Genomic DNA, 17,655 nt, shown 5'->3' with positions numbered 1-17,655 from the left:
TTGGCCCATGTTAATGAGTTCGTCTCCTGAAAAGAAACAGGAAGAAAAGCAAATATCCTGAGGAACTCAAGTTCAGCCACCACGTTGTACAGCACTATGGAGAACGTGCTGACACGACACTTTCAGATAATTAGTTCTGCTGGCAAAAAGCATTAAAACCTGTGAAATGAGGCAAAAGCTAAGAATAAACCTCTTAGACTATAGGCACAAAGCTCTTTTACAGATTTCTATATTTTCTGTGCCTTCCCCAGGTTTCACACTGCTGCACCAACCGTACTTGCTTCCTCCTCCTCTTATGCTGAAACGCTCTAATTTTTAATGCTCTTTGTTCTGCCTGCTGGCTCATCTGTGCCTTTCCAACCTCCTCCCCAGCTTCCTTTTAACCTTCCCATTAAACTTAGTTGGCAGTCCCTTCTCCACACCAAGCGTCTGGTCTGGGGCAGGCATTGGTGGAGCGTGCAGCAAGGTTCCTTGAAGAAGGAGACAGAAACGTAAAGGTGCTGCCTCACACCAGCAAACCATGTTTGTTTTCCTAAACCAGAGCCATTTAACCAGGTAGCGGTGGACTTGCACGACTACAGTTCGCAGTGAAACTATTTTCACCTCTGTATGGAGGTGCAGGTTGTGTGCTGAAGAGGGAGCACAGGGGACAGACCCATCTGTGTTGGTTTGGCCAAGAGAGCCAGCCACCTGCTCCGTGCGCCATGGCATGCTGTGCTCTGCGCGGGGCCTCGGAGGGAGGGACAGTCACTGCCCTCTTGCTCCAGGCCTGGTGGCGCTGGTGCTCTTGTACCCGAAGAGCTGAGAGGCCCCCAGGGGTTCGGCTGCAGGAAGGGCAGGAGCCCGCCGCGACACTTCGCACGCAGCCACCAAAGTCCCCGATCGTGAGGTCACCCCATCAGATTTGCAAAGGTTGGTGGGCTCCTTATCTGGCGGTTTGACCTGTTAATGCGGTGGCAACCACATTTTAAATGACCTGTGTTACTTTCTAGACTGATCCTGCCTGTGTGGCAGAGAAGCGCAAGTTACCCATCCAATTATATGACTAAAACTGAATAAACGAGCCCCTTATTTTCATAGGCCTAACCTGAAGGCAGTATTGGTGCCCTCTCTCGGTCCCCGAGGCAGACTGAGGGAGGACGCCTGCCCCGCTCTCCACCCATGCACGCGAAACGTGGAAGCTTCTTCTTGGCACCATCTTCATGTCCTCGTGCTTTGGTGGTCCCTGCCCCGGTGTGGCCTTTGAGGGTACCCCCACCCACCCACGCGAGCCACCGGCGGCCACCACCCCTCGCCCTGAGGGCAGCTGGCAGCCGCCAGGAGCCAGCACCGGTGCCACCTCACGGGGGAGAGGGGGTCGGGAAGACCCCGGGCGAGGGCATGAATGGCTCTGAGGGAAGAGCCGGTGCCAACCGGCCAGCTCCGCGGTGAAACGCAAGAACGGAAGGCCCCCGAGGCCCGCGGTGGCGGTGGGGCAACCCCCGACAGCGCAGGGGGGCGCGGCGGACCTTCCGAGCGGCGATGCCCCAGGCGGGGACGGTACGCACCACCGCCGCCCCCTCCGCCGCCGCCGCCGTCGCCGCACCGGCCGGGCCTCGCCTCCCCGCGCGGAGCGGTTCGGCAGCGGCTGCGCGCGCAGGGGGGAGGGGGCTGCGCGCCGCGCCTGCTCCCACCGGCAGGGGCCGCCGCCGCGAGGCTGAGGGGAGCGGAGCGGAGCGTCGGGCGTGCTGAGGTACGGTAGCGGTGCCAGTAACGCTACAGGGCAGGGCGTCGCATCTTCCCTCTCCCCTTCTCCCGCTGAGCGGCGGGGCCGGGCCGGTGCCGTCCCGCTCGGCGAAGGGGGGCTGCGGGCAGCGACCTGCCCGGCGGGGCTCGCCCCGTCAGCGCCGGGCGGTGAGGGAAGGAGGGAGGGGATGGCGGGATGAGGATGGCGCAGAACCGGTTTCCCGGAGTCGGTGCGGGTGATGTCCCCCGGCGGCGATGTTCCCGGGCGCCTCCGCGCACCTGCTCCCGCGGCGGCGGGAGGCACCGCGCCGCCCTGGGCGGGGGCTGCGGGCACCGCGTAACATGGCTGCCCCGCAGGCCTCCCCCGGCCGCCGGGAGTGAGCTCCGGGGGTGCGGGTGGGGGGCCCCCGGCGAGGGGCCACTTGGTCTTTGGTTTACCGACAGCGTCGGTAAACGCTGTCCCCGGCTGTCGCAAGGCTTTCCGGTCGCTGCCTTCCTTTAAGGACCCGGCGTGAGTTGTGTACCCTTTCTTTTTTGTGAAGGTGTCTTTTCATATAGTCACCTTGAAATCTACGTGCCTTTATGGGCATTTCTAAGCATGCCGTTACGCCCGGGTAGGTATGTGATGGTTTCGTTCACTTGAGCAGGCTGATGAGCAGACATACCTTCCTGCAGGAGTCTGCAAACCCGAGATCTTTATTTAGAATCATAGAATTTGTGCTACTAGAGCCTACGGTTAACCTGCCCTTTTTTTGCCCTTTTTTTTGTTTTTGGGTTTTTTTTTGTTTTTGAAAAGACATTTTCTCCAGTACTGATAATTAAAGGGGGGGAAGTTGTATTAAACTAGTATCTCAAGCAGAAGACAGCTTTGTTAGGGCCCTGTTCCTGTGTGTGCACATACATATATATATATATATATAGATGCCTGTGAAAAATCTCCCCAGAACTGAGTAAACCCATCCATACCTGTAGGAAATGAAGCTTTAATAATCCCAGAGAACTGGTTGTGATGCAATGCACTTTGTAAATTCTGTGATGTGAACTATCTGTGTATGCTAAATTTACTCAGTAGTTTAGAAGATAATAAATACAGGAACTTGTGGGAAGCAGAGTGACTGACTCATTTGGTTACAGACTATTACCACTTCGGCTATTGGTCTAAAAGCTGTTTTAGAGTCAGGGATTTAAAGCATCTCTAAACGTACTTGGTTTTTTTGTAACATGTGCCCCAAACCCTCCAGCCAAACAAAAAGAAACCTCAAAACAAACCCTTAAGCATATATATTTAGGAGGTTGATCTCTGTCAACACAGGACTTCCACTGATTTGAGATGAATCAAGACTGAAGTTAACTTAACCGTCCATAGTGCTGTGAGCTTTTGCAAGCAGTTTAGACCCTAGAGCTTACATAGACAGTCTAAAAAGACAGGTGTTATATTGAGGCAAATGTGGTGGATGGAAGTTCTTTATTGATATGAGTAGATTTTGTCTTCCCCAAAAAGTATTTCTGTTGCTTAGAATTTGAGATTTTTATGGTAACTTCCATTTTTGGAAGACATTTGGTAAAGCAGGGCATAGCTTAAGCTCCATTTGTTTACTCTTTCTGAGTTTGGTATTTTTGGTAAAGGCTACTGAATTTGGCTCTACACCTTCCCCTTCCAAAGTCATCAACCATGAATGCTTTACGCAGCTTGCAGGTGGGAAGGTGTGCTGGTTTGTGCTAGAAGCTTCCAGTAAGAATTTCTTTCTTTATTATGAACTTGAAGAGTTGTGAAGCTGGACATTATCCCTCTAGTCTGTTGGCCTTCTCTTTCTGTAAATTCAGCAGATCGAGAAGTTGCACAGGATTGCTGTCTACACCTGCCTCTCTGTGAGGTACCCAAATGGCTGCTTTCTGCCACAGTGTGTTACATTACATCCTAACATTTACAAACTCTTTTTTAGTAGTACTGTAACACTTGCTGTTGTTCGGGGTTATATTTTAAACTAAACTGAGACTTCCAACAAGATACTTTGATGCTTTTTATTTTACCCTTTGCTAACATAATGATGTTGCTAATTTGAAATGACTACCAGTCAGTATGCATTAGCCAGTTCTGTGTGGAGGTGGACAATCTTTTCTGTGCAGTGATCAAGACCTAACTGAACCGCAAAACTGGATTGTGCCGGCTCTACAAAGAGGAAAAGCTACATGGCTAAGTATTATGCAGCAGTTAGCGACTTCTCTTTACGAAGTTGTGTGTTGTACAAAGATGCTTCAGATACTAGCAGATCCTAACAGGGGTCTCTGCCCCAGTGACAGAAGCACGAAAAAACAGGTGCTTCTCTACGAAATGGAGAGTGTTACAAATACGACCTCAGACTGCAGGCTGTAATAGCCGCTACAAAAGGAATACAGTTCTATGACTGCTTGGAGACTTAATTAAGTGCATTGACATCCACTCAGTGAAAAGTCTGTATATATAATGAATTTTCCCTGTATGCACAGCCTGTGATGGAAATGAGACGGAAATCTGTTGTCTTCTGGATGACTGACCCTGATTTGTTTTTAAATAGAACTACGTTTTCATTAACATAATTCAGATTACTTGAGGCAAAAAATAAGATCCAAAGATGCCTGCTTTGAAAGGTTGGATGAGAGTGTATTAGACAATTAAAATAGAACTGGTTGGTCAAGGGACTGTGAACTTCTGGAACAGCTGAAATCTTACCATTTGTTAGGACTTTAAATGCTGAAGAGCTTTACCATGCTGATTTGATGGCCAGTATCTAATTTGTTAGACAGTCTTAAGAAACCTGGCAGCTGTGGCCAGGAATATTCCAAATTTTCCCACATAAAGCAAGAGAAATATTTTCAGTTTTTTCCAGACCTATTATGTCTCTGCTCAGATAAATGACTGAGGAGGGTGTACTGCTTAGGAAAGCTTTGAAATGCAACTTGATTTTATGCCTGTGTAGGGAATTGCTGCTTCTTGTAATTCAAAAATAAAAGCATGGCTTGCTAAGTTTCAGCTGCTGATAACTCCTCTTAGATATCTTTTTAGACACAGCTTAGAGGAATGGAGACAATCGAAGTTGAGTGTGGCACCTTCGAGTGGTAAATTGCTATCGTCATCCATTGGTGGTATGGAAAAAGTCAAACAGTTTGGCTAAGGTCTAATAATGAAATGTCCAAACTATAGGGACACACAGATCTGGCATGGTTTTGTGCTTTATATTCAGGAACAGTCTCTGCTTTCTAATTTCTTAATAAATGCAACCTTCCTCTCTCCTGATAAGTCATGCATTAAAACTGTCCAAATTGTCAATGAAAAAAAAATAACCTTTCAGTGTTTCCTAAGATGGGAACAATATTATTATTGTGCCTTTCAGTTTGCTGTCTTTGTTCTGTGCCTGCAGCTGAATGAATTTTGCTTTTCATTTCTGTTTTTGGAAACATTGCTTTTCTGCAGAATGCACAGATCACATGTCTCTGTGTGCATAAGACACTAGGCTTGATTTGTAAATGGAAATACAAGCTTGTCCCAGACACAGGAAACATCTTAATTTGAAGGTTAAAGTAGAGATTGAAAACCAACAACTAAACCCTGAACAAAGTTTTTACAGTTTTAACTGACCTTTCTTCTGCCACCCCGTTAAAAATATGGAAGAGTTGAGAATAAATAATGTGTGGCCTATTTGATGTATTCTTCCTTCTCTAATGAGAGAGCATTGATCGAAATCCGAGGACCCTTGTTCAGGTGCTGCCTCTCAGTTTTTCATTGTAAATGTTTCTTGCAGGTTAGGTCACTTACCCTTTTTCTCAGCAATGAAAACAGATTTATTGAAATCTGTAAATGTTACTGAAATAGTTCAGAAGTATTAGCACAGCTGGGGTTCTGTTTTATAAAAGCCAAAAATACAGTGAGAAGAAGTCATCCTTTAATACACAGAAACAAGTTGTACGTCTTCGTAAAATGCTTAATGTGATCTCTGGACTTTCGAAGCAGCTCAAATCTCTTTTGCAATACAAACGTTAAAGAAAAGACTGTCATCACCAGAATGCACTCAGAATTTACCAGCAAGGAATTTGTCAGCCTCTGTATTTCTGATACCTAAAGCACCCGTTCCAGACCAGCTTTAATACGAAGAAACTACAGAAGTGAGGGTGGAAGAAATGAGGCTGTACGATCAGTAAAACTGGTGTTCAGACCAAACTGCTATGGAAGTCTGAGGTGAAACCTTAGTGTTAACCCTCCCACCCTTGTTTTTGTGGACACCCACACTGTCTTGAAAACATGATGTTGATTATCACCAGCATTAACAATGGGTTATCTAGGACAACCACAGGCATGCTTGAAAAACTGGGCATTAGGAGAGGTTTAGACTTAACCCTCTACGACACTTTTGTTACGTCTGTGCTTCAGAAAGCTGGACAGTCATGCCAACAAAACTCTTGAAGACAAACTTACAAAATGTTTGAAAGACGAGTTTGTATGATGGATCTGTGCAACCTCACTAAGCCGAATGAAAGCGAAGTGTGGTATTTGTGGTTCCATCCATGCTGTAAGACTTGCTATTGTAGCTATGCTGAGTAATGAATGCAGCAATTATGCTCCTAGGTGAAGGTTTGGCTTGATCAAGCTGAAGCTTTGCGAGTTTGTAAGTCAAATCATATCAATGCAAGGCAAATTTTACAGTTAAATTCTACTCATAGTAACATGAGGTGAATGCTTTTCTAGTGTCAGTGCTGACTGCTTGGTCTCACTGGACGACTTTAATATCTACTTGAGCATTGTTTTGAGCTCTTGTGAAGAGGAGCTGTAATGGTGGTAGCTGGCTTCTCATGTAATATCTTTTACTGATCTTGTGTTGCTCTACATGATGGTGACCACGTATTATTAAACTTTTAGGCTAGAGACTATATTGGTGTAGAAATCAAAAATTTTGCGTAGTGTATTAAGGGCAGAACTGTTTGTACATGTGCATCACTTAACATGTCCTAAATGGTGCCTTGTCAGGAAAGGAGTAGGAATAGCTGCTTCAGAAGTTTTTTTATTTGGTGTAAATCTTAATTAACATTAACAATCGATCTTAATTAACATTTCAGAAGCCCCAGCTAACCTAACTTATGTTAAAACCAAAGGGTTCTTATATGTGACTTTAGGGACGTCTTTAACTTTTCTTGAGATAAAGTTGCAGGGTATTAAGTTATCAGCAATTAAAATGTGAAGAGCAAATATTGGTTCAGTTCAATAAGCGTGAGTTAAATTTCAAGACAGACCCTTTTTTTGACCCTATTTTCTCACACTAATCCTTTTTATTACCCATTGCTTCCTAGTGAGTGCTGCACTTTCATTATAAACCTATTGTTTTGTTTTCCAATTGAAAGAAAAGACAGAGAAAAGAATTTACTGTTGGCAAAAGCAGTTTTACTGCTTTAGAAATAAGCTATGGAATTGCTTGAACAATAAGTTATTATTAGCTTCAAAACCTAATAGTTAATAATATTGAATTTTTATTTTTGGTATTTTTTTTTAATAAATAAGACATAGCAACTATGAAAGCTACGGTTGGCAAGCTGGTTTTCACATAACTTGTGACTTTGTAAAACTAGTAATTACGTTATGCTTAATGTCTTCAGGGTATTTTGGCAAACAAGGAAAATTAGTTGGCTTGAAAAGAGTTGATATCTATTTAATATGGGAGGATAAAGTTATTTTTCTGAGAAGTAATTTTATTGTAGCGGTCAATTTTTTGAACTTTATAAAAGATTATTTCAGTACCAAATTGCAGCTTTCAGAGAAGCAGTACACGGTGTTGTTATGGAAAAAAAAAACATTCAAAAAAGTCTTGAGCAAGTTAGTATGAAAATCTTCTTTTCTCCATTTTGGACTCTGACTTGCTAAGCTCAGAGTGCTTTGTTGTGGATACATAGTTATTTCAGTTATCCTGGGTCAGGGGAAAGGTTCCAAAATGCACTGAATAATATTCTCCTAGGAGTGTGGCTTCAGTCTCTGATAGTCATGTGTCCATGAGGGGAGGATGGGATACTGCAATCTGTCTTCCGTGTCTGTTGCTATAACAGCATTATTTGTCTGTTCCTTTTTTAATAAGTGAAAAATGACATCTAGATGAAGCTTTCATTAGATTATGTTACAACCCTTATGTACGGACTTAAACAATAACAATTTTATTCCTCATTGGCCGCTCTAAAAGCCTGATTGTAGACAAATTTTGACACTAATAGTGCAAGTTGTTCTAATGAGAATTTGTGAGCCTTCTTTATACATGGTAGCATTTGTAAGATCCTCATACTGTGAAATGGAAAATATGTGAGAGTGAAATGTTCCAGATCTTGATATTTTCAACCTGAAGACTAGTATTTTATGTCTATCAAGATTTATGGGTTAGGTTTCTTGAAGTGATGCTAGGCAATAGCACTTCCATGTTCCCCGTATTTCAGGAGTATAGTGATGTTCAGACTTGTTTATAGAGCCCTGATAATTGTCATACTTGTTGTTTTACTTTGTGATGTTTGGAGCCAGACATTGCCCGGTGGATGTTACTCCTTTCTTTCTGCATCAAAGTACTTAGGAGCTTGTCTGTTTTACCATTAACAGTAGTGGTGATTTGTTCATAGAATTAATTTGGCTTGGCAGTCTCTAAATGAGATTTATCACAATGAGAGAAGATCTTAATAAAGGAACTTGTTAAACAAAACTTCTTCATAGTGTCAGAACTAAGCTAAGTGCCATAGTGACCAGGAGACTCTGGAAAAAATAAGACCATGTGCAGTATTGCATCCCTGCTGTAGTACGTTACATTTTTGTCAAATAAAAAGAAAGCAAGTGGAGTATATTACCTTGTGGGTATCACTCAGAACTGGTTTTCCAACCTTTGTACCCACTGTGATTCTAGGTCACCCAAGTGTGATGCCTGTTAACTACCTGAAACTGCAGCAGTTATTATGTAGTGGCATAGCATAATGTACAGCTCTTTGTCTGTTTCTAGTGCTTTCATATGCAGAATGGTTTTGGATATAGCCTGTAATAGACTGTGGTGTCCCTGTTCCTCTTAACTTGCAGTGGCCCATCCATGAGTGTAATGGTCTGCAATCAAATCTAGGACCTGTTGACATACAGTGTAGGTTTACCTCTGTCTACACCAAAGTATAGGTCTGAGCTACGATCTGTTGAGAAAATCAGGCCTGTGGTAAACAGGCTAACATGCTCTGTGGTAAAGAACTATGGCAGTGAATAGGCAACAAGGTGTTCATTGAGATCTATTTGCAGTCATTCCCAGTGTCTTCTAAGGTTTTCAGGATTGCCTTTTGTTTGAGGAGCAAATAATCTGTGAAACAAGAGTAGGTGGTTTTGTACGTTAGCCTGATTTACCAGAGGTACTATGAAGGAGTATTCTGTTCCTCCAGTAGATAAAAGGTAGAATCACAGAATATTTTGGGTTGGAAGGGATCTTTAAAGGTCACCTAGTCCAAACCCCCTCCAATAAGCAGGGACGTCTTCAACTAGATCAGGTTGCTCAGAGCCCCGTCCAACCTGACCTTGAATGTTTCCAGGGATGGGGCATCTACTGCCTCTCTGGGAAACCCATTCCAGTGTCTCACCGCCCTCATTGTAAAAAAAAAAAAATAAATAAAATCTTCCTTATATCTAGTCTAAATCTACCCTCTTTTAGTATAAAACCATTACCCCTTGTCCTATCATGACAGGCCCTTCTAAAAGGTTTGTCCCCAACATTCTTATAAGCCCCCTTTAAGTACTGAAAGACTGCAATAAAGTCTTCCGGGAGCCTTCTCTTCTCCAGACTCAACAACCCCAACTTTCTCAGCCTGCCCTCACGGGAGATGTGTTCCATCCCTCTGATCGTCTCTGTGGCCCTCCTCTGGAGCTGCTCCAACAGGTCCATGTCTTTCCTGTGCTCAGGGTTCCAGAGCTGGATGCAGTACTCCAGGTGGGGTCTCATGAGAGTGGAGTAGAGGGGTAGAATCACCTCCCTTGACCTGCTGGCCATGGTTCTTTTGATGCAGCCCAGGATATGGTTGGCTTTCCGGGCTGTGGGTGCACACTGCTGGCTCATTTCCAGCTTGTCTTCCTCAGGGCTTTTCTGAATCCCTTCATCCCCCAGCCTATATTGATACTGGGGATTGCCCCAACTCTGGTGTAGAACTCTGCACTTGGCCTTGTTGAACCTCATGATGTTCACATGGGCCCACTTCTCAAGCTTGTCCAGGTCCCTCTGGATGGCATCCCATCCCTCGGGCCTGTCAACCACACCACTCAGCTTGGTGTCCTCTGCAAACTTGCTGAGGGTGCACTCGATCTCACTCTCTATGTCATTGATGGAAGATGTTTGTTTGGTACTGAGTCAGGATGGTATCTTGTGAGAGGGCAAAGAGGTGGCAAATGTGTGAAAAGGAGAATGAGGACAACCTGAAGTTAAACTATGAAAAAAGGAAAATGAAGTAGGCAAGTAAAAATGTCCTGCTTGGATAGTTAGCTGCTGACAGACTGCTTTAGTTACATGATGGAGGAAGATGAAGTTCAGTAGTGTTCTGCACAAACACAGGCTGTGGGTGTATCTGAGAAACTGCCATCCTTGCCATATTTAAAATGAACCAAATGAGGTTCTAGGAAAAACTGCTACCTAGCAAACTGAGTGGATTTAAGCTGTAGTATACTGCTAGCTAACTTCCTTCTCTAGAAACCTAATTTAACATCCCAGTGCCAACCCTTATGACAATCATGTTTTCAGTACAAGGTTGTACCATTCAGCTTGCAGCGTTCAACTGTTACATACTCCCCTGTATGGAATAGAGGTGTGGTGAGGTGAACTCTAGTTACAGAGTATCTTACTCGTACTTCCATACTTAAAAAGCGTTACCAAAATGGCAATTTGGTTTTAGTTCAGTAACTGTTGGTATATTTCAAGGAAAAAAAAATCAAAAACCTTACAAATACAAATGAGCCTGCTTTATTCCAAGGAGGACTTCAGGAGTCTGCAGAATAGAAGACACATAAAAATACTACAGATTTTTAATTCTTTTCCCTGCCTACTCAGTCTGTAGGTATGTAAAAGTCTGCCTTGCATACCTTCCAATTCATTCAGTAAAGCAGTGCTGAAGCATTCTTTCCCGTCTTTTTAAGCCTACCTGGCAATGTGTTTGGTATGTAAGTTGAAGAACTTCATGCAGTAAAAATTAGTACTGTGTATCGCTTTAACCTTTCTGTCTAGGCTGTTGGATGTCTAATGTCTTTCTACTGCCTTATTTATTTCAAATCAATCCACTTAGTTTGTGTTTAGAATAAAGAAAGTATTTATTTTGAATAATAAGATACGCTGTAAGCCTGCAAGTTATTCAAGATTTTGGCTGGTCTGGCAAGGCATCAGGAGACAAATTTAGAACATTAAATGGTGACTTACCAGAAGGTAGATGTGAATTCTTAAGGTTCTGGAAAGCGGTTACATTGACATCACCAACATGGCAAAATAAATGTACATACTCAGAATAGTTCCTAGAAAAATACTAAATGGTTTCATTAGTGATGAAGCTTGGGCAACGCTTTACGTGTTGCATTTTAGTTTAATCACAAATGATAAGAAGTGATAATAGTGGCAGTTGAAGTCAGGCTTTGTCGTCATATGTGTCTGCAAGACACTCGTCTAGAACCAATAACATACTGAGACTTAGTGGCACAACATGCAGGTAGGTGTTCTCTGCCGGATGTCTTTTATCAGCTGAAGTCATTCCTTCCAGCTTATAGTAGCTTGTTCCTTCACACTGGTCAAAACTCCCCATGTAAAAAGGGGTTTGTTTGTTTCCTAAAACATGTTTGACTCAACTGGCTGATTATTCTAGTATATAATCTTACCTAAATTAAAAGGTGGTGTGAGTTCCCTTGACAATTCATCCCCCCACATTGTGTTGGTAGAGGATGCCTTTAACACGTCTTCTCTTGAAATTTTTTTGCAAGGTTGAGTGTCATTGTGACTGTTCATAGTCTGCAGGCAAACTCTTAAGTGTTTTCTTCACAATTACCACTTTATAGCCTTTATTCAAAAGGCATTCTTTCTTTGGTTTAATACTGGAAGCCTGCTATTCTGTGAGAAGTGTGTGCTGAAATGGTACTGCTTTAAATAACAAAAAGTCATATTTGAACAGTTTGAAAGATGTTCAAGTTAATAATCAAAACCAACTTTGCACGCACACACCCCCTCAAAATTATCTTTCAAATAAATTAGCACCTTTTGAGGGGGAAACTTTTGATTGTATTAGTTGTTTCTAAGGAGTCCAAATGTGTGCAGATATTTTTACTTGTTTAGGGTATCGTGGAGGGAGAAGAGGAACATATTTTTTCATTTTGGGGTTGGAATTTCTGATGCATGATAAGATCTATGAAGAAAACTCAGACATCTGTGTTGAATGCTATTTCAACAAGCAACAAACATCCCACCTTTTTCTTTTGTAAGCATCTGTGCCAGAAGTTGCCCCAAATGGTGGAAAAAATGTAAGATATGGCAATGTACACAAGACCAGCTACAGTAGTGTTACAGCCCTGAAACAGTTTACATTTTTTATTAATATAATGTCATTGCAAACACTTAAAATCTTAAAATGTTTGTGCTATCCTGTAAGCATTTTAAAGAATATTCACATTAGCCTGCATAAACAAATAAACTGCAATCAATTAACTTTAGGCAAGAGCAGCAATGCAGACAAACCACAGAGGAAATAAAGTGCAGTTAGTGCTTCAGTATCTCTCTGATCTGAGTAGTTAAATTGATGGACAGTTTTTGATATAATTATGCTGTATCATTGTTCTGTTTCTAGTTACACCATTATCCTCCCTCAGAAATACCTCAAACATGTTTTCTCTTTCCTTTCTTAAAGTTTTAAACTGCATGGGAACAGAGAGAGTAAATTATTTAAAATTATTCTGTGTCTCTGCGCTTGTCTGAGTCAGCAGAATACATCTGGGTCATGTGTTGCCAAACAGCTCTGGTGCAGAATATCTTTTTTCTTTCTATGGGGACTAAGTAGACTCATTAAGGTACAGTCATCTTGCCTTTATTCCTTTTCTTTATGCCTCACAAAGGTGAAAAATGTCTGAAAATAACTATAATTCTTTTTATTAAATCCAGATAAGCTTCCTCTGAGCTGACCTGTTCTTCTGTTGTCATTGCTGACAGATAGACTGACAGATAGAGGGAATGCATTGTCTCTTAGCTACAAGTAGTGGTAGACTGAATGAGTCTCTAATGCATGCAACTGAATTGAGCAAACACTGCTTCTGTTCGTTTACTCCTTTCCTGTCTAGGATGGCTGCAGCTCCCCCAAGTTACTGTTTTGTAGCCTTTCCCCCATGTTCTAAAGACGGACTGGTGGTGTTTGGAAAGAACTCTGCACGGCCTAGGGATGAAGTCCAGGAGGTGGTCTACTTTGCTGCCGCAGATCATGATCCAGGAAGCAAAGTTGAGGTAAGGATGAGTTGTTACATTAAAACTGTGAGAAATTACTGTTATTGGAAGAAATGAATTCTGGTTTGTTTTATTGACAGATTTTGGAGTCCTTGTTCCCTTCACTCAAACCTCTCTCAAGACAAGATTTTTGAAAGTCCTGAGGGTGAAACTCAGAATGTGACTTTTTTGTTTAATTGAGGAATAATACATGATCTGTACTTTCTTCAGCAGACAGGCTGAACACATCTCAGATTCCTGCCCTGTGTAGCTTATTGCTTGCCTTTTCCTTTTAAGGGAAAAATATCCTGGCTAACTGGAACTAGAAGGAAATTTTCAAAGTTTGTCACTTGCCATATGAATTGTTTTCATTTGTGGTTGTTGTTTGACAGTTGTAATGGGGCCTGACTACCATAGGCATGTTGCAAAACAGGTAGCCATAAATCTCTGCCTTAAAGAACTTGTGCTTTAATAAGGGAGTGTGAGAGGAGGAATATGAGAGTATAAACTTTGTAAGCCAAACATAACTTTTGTACATACAGTTGGCTTTGATGACATGTTCTGCAGCTGAGGCACCTGCATCATGGTCAATTTTCAGTGCTGTGGCTTCTCTCTGAATCCAGGCTGGGTTTGGAGTCCTGAAGCTGGACGCCACTGCCATGGATGCAGGTGGAAAGGGACCCTGCTGAAAGTAATTTTAAGTATAATCTGTTACTGCAGCTTCACTTTAATGACAGGAAAAATGAAAGGATAAGCAGATATGGAAGAGTGAAGCAAGGGAACAAATGAAACAAGACCAGGAAGAGGGGAAAGTGTGCAGCAGAGGTGGAATGAAGAGACTGAGGCAGCAGAAGGAAAGACAAGGATTGGTGGGGGTAGCCATTTTTAGCAGAGGACACAGAGCCTGATCTGCACTGTAAGGATGCCACAGGTTCTTGGTCTGGCTGGCAACTGGGAAAGCAGAAGCTGTGAGATTCCCTGCATTCAGCTTCCTCCTGTCCCTATGGCTGTGCAGAAGGCTGAGGACACTATGCGGTCTGCACCAGGCTGGTGTCTCATCCCTGCAGATCCTTTAGGTAATTGTTGCTTCCCCAGGAGAGATCCTAAGGCCAGTGCCAGTTTTAATTCTGTCTTTCAAGGGGGACGACTTCCAAATTTCAGACGATTTGGTGCTGTTCTTTCTAACAGTTAATGTTCTCTTGATTCCTGTTGCTACCTGCATCTAGTAAAACTCATGCATTATTAAGTGTTTTAATCTTGGATGTAAAGAAATCCTCTCCCCCTGTCCAAAAGCACTAACTGCTGTTAATTGCAGTGTTGTATTGGTAGCACTCTTGTAGACCTCTGCTAACATGCAGAACACAAGTGTGACCATAAGACAAGAAGAAAACTTCAGAGACGTTTTTTTAAAGCTTCTTTTCATAGAACTGGAAATGAAAAAAAAGTTCTGCTATTGTGAAAGAACCTCCAAAAGCTGCTCTGGAGTGTTTGTGTCCTTAAAGGAGAATACCTTATAAGAATGTAATATTAGAGTGCTTGATTCTTTTGTTCTCTTTGCCCCATATCTTAATCTTTGATGATATTGTCATAATTTTCTAAAAAAAGGTATAATTAAGCCATATATAATCTATTATGATCCCTTTTCCGCCCCATGATTAAACAGTTTAATGCCTTTTATAGAATTCAGTCATAAACAGGACTCTCTTGTCAGCCCTTTTGGAAGTGGGGAGCACAGTCCCTTTGCCTAGCACACTGCAGTTTGTAGATTGGTTCTGCAAACCAGTATCTGCAAGCCTTCCCTTTAAATGTTGAGGACTTGTTTTGGGTTTTTTGGTTGGTTTGTTTTTGTTGTGTTTGTTTTTTTTGGTTGTTTTTTTTTTTTTTTCAAATGAGGGTAAAGTTTGTTGCGGTGTGGTGGAGATGTGCTTTTAGACAAGGGACTGGAGTGGGATAATAACTATTTTTTGAAGTAGGGGCTTAAGCCCTAATTAGATGGGTACTTTGGCCTCTGCTAGTCTATGCTACTGCATCGTTCTTCATTAGCTAGTCTGAGCTTTTGCAAGCACAGTGGTGTACAGAAACATCCAGGCTCTAAATGTTTACTGAAATTCTTCCTGTTTCCTCCCAGCAGAGAATAAAAACATCTTCAGTTGCTCTGGGAGTAGTGCAAGCAATCACTTACCACTGCATCTTTGGCACACTAAGTATTGTTAATGTCCTTTTTTAAATTTTTTTTTTCTCATAGGTATTTTGGGTAGAGTAAGCTGGTTAAAACAAGATACTGATTTTAATTCTTTTATTGGGTCTAACCGCTGTTTGGTAGCTTTGCACAGTCCTTAAAATGTTCTCCTTTAGACAGACCTAAGCATAGATTTGGTTGTTAGTTTTTTCTTTAATGTTCAAGGTTTTTTTCCAGCCTCAGAGTGAGTAAGTGTATTCAATCAAACAAGTCTAGCAAATATCAATGTTGTAGAGTAATTCTCTTTAGAAATAACCCTGTCTTTTTTAAAATTTTCTGGTCAGTTCAAAGTCTTTAGAGAAGTATCCTTAGTAATCCCCTTTGCTGTAGGAATAGTGAAAGATTGACTGATATCAATAAAAGCTCTGGTCCAAGTTTTAAGATGCTAGATTTGCTTCTAGATTTTGCTGTTTTAAGAACTTAAGGGAACTAGTGAATAAGAAAATTGCAATTTCAAACATGCGAACTCTTTGTGATAGCAGAACAGAAGTAAGGTCTTCAGTTTCTGCTAATTAGCTGTAATGTATGTATTTCTCCTATTGTAGGGATGTGTCTAAGACTACTCATGACAAAAACATACTTATGGAGCTTGTGCAAAGCCTTTTAATTCCTTGAGTTCTGTTAGTGGTACTTCTACAAGTTAAGAAAAGCTTTAAGGAAGGGCTTGAATTCAGCTGCTTCACGTAACAGGCGTGCAGCACTATATCCACCTTTTAAGCAATCTTACTGAGTTGTCAGAAGTAATTAGCCAATAGGGGGAGTGGAGAGGAATGTTAAAGCTTCTAGTTGTAGTCTTTGACATATTCAGAATTATTATGTTTTTCTTTAAAACCCATGAAAACTGCCAACGGTTCAGCTATTGTTGGGTGGGACTTTTTTGCTACGGCTTTCCTTCCCTTGCATTTTATAAAACTAACTGAACAGGTCTGAGAAAATTAAATATATGATATTTTGCAAACGGAAAAATGTTTTTGACCAATTTCCTGCTACTGTTTTTCTAAGTCAGTAGTCCTTTGTGCCTCTGACTAAGTTTTCCATCTCATCCATCCTAGCATTGTTTTTGGGTTTTGTTTTGTTTTGTTTTTTTCTCCAAATGAACAGCTTTTCTCTCCATCCCATTTGTACATTTGCATTGGTCTCTTATGTTAGATACATGATCCTTTACCTTCACTGGGCAATGATGGTGGACTTGGTTTTTGTTATATACTATTCTTTGCAGGTAATGTAATACAAATTTTGATTTCTTTGTGAATGTCACCAACATTCTGAACTTGTGTTAAGAGGTGGCTTTCTACACACTAACAACTTGGGTTGTTTTATAAGACTTTCAGGAGGTCTGTATCCTATTTATGTTCTGTGCTGCTCATGTTTGCAAATGTGGTAACACGCAGTGTAACCAAAAATGGCACAGTAGTTCAGCTAGATTATTGCCATAAAGGAATGAGGCAGGCTGTGCTATATAGCTATCAGCTAGTTTGTGGCAGGGCCTTGAGCAAGGGAATTCAGTGAATACTGCAAGTCATTCTAAGCTTGATCTTTGTGGCTCAGTCTACCAGACAAGTAACTCTGCAGCTGACTCATCAACATAATTCCCTCCCTCCATGTCAGCCAGTTCCCAAGACCCTGAACAATGGGGCTTTTCATAAAGCTCTGCTCTGTGTGTGCGTGACAACTTTCTCAAAAGCTTGTTCTTGTCTTGCGTTGTAATTTTGCAGTGGCAGATGCTGATCAGCACTCTTCCTTGTTGTAGTAGTCAGTCCAGTAAACTTATGTGTGCAGGTGAAATATTACTCCCTTAAGCATAAATAGGGTCCTTTTTTGAATTCTCTACTAAAAGTAAGCGCGTTCTTTTTTCCCCAGATGTGGATTTTAAGAATTTTTCGTGTGTTAGTGAAAATCTGTGTTGTATGCGTTTTAAGATGCAAGCCCCTCTCTTTTATTTTTAAGGTAGATTTTACTGACTAGATCGCTCTTGTTCTCTAGTAACCTGCTGCTTGTTGTGAGTTTCTTTCTCCTGAAGAAGTCTTCAGTGGGTGACTTTTTCTTAGTTGAATTTTCCAGTTGGATTTTTTTTTCTTTTTGATCAACCTTCCTTTCTGCTAATTTGACCTTTTATCCATGACTTGAAAATAGTCATGGTTGCTTGCTTCAGTTTAGAGCTCTAGAAGCTCTTTTATCTTAATAGCATGCAACTTCCTGTGCAGGAGTGGAAGGGGGAAAACAGAAAGGGTGATC

The 17,655-nt window shown here is 41.9% G+C and overlaps 1 protein-coding gene across 3 annotated transcripts in view; it reads left to right on the top strand.

The window, feature by feature from the left end:
• Positions 1–1,584: 1,584 nt before the first annotated feature.
• SCRN1 (secernin 1) overlaps positions 1,585–17,655 on the top strand; it is a 40,808-nt gene continuing 24,737 nt past the window's right edge. The window contains exons 1-2 of one of the 3 annotated variants that reach the window (XM_063325106.1): positions 1,585–1,732; positions 13,043–13,202. In XM_063325106.1, the coding sequence (XP_063181176.1) occupies positions 13,044–13,202 (159 nt within the window). In that variant the 5' untranslated portion in view covers positions 1,585–1,732; position 13,043. Of the gene's footprint in view, positions 1,733–1,922; positions 2,340–13,042; positions 13,203–17,655 lie in introns of those variants that run through there. The other 2 variants (XM_063325107.1, XM_063325104.1) reach the window with 2 other exon arrangements.

This window comes from Chroicocephalus ridibundus, chromosome 2, assembly GCF_963924245.1.
Source record: "Chroicocephalus ridibundus chromosome 2, bChrRid1.1, whole genome shotgun sequence".
Taxonomy (NCBI): Eukaryota; Metazoa; Chordata; class Aves; order Charadriiformes; family Laridae; genus Chroicocephalus; species Chroicocephalus ridibundus.
Note: the sequence above shows the minus strand (reverse complement) of the source record. Positions and strands in the feature narration are given on the sequence as shown.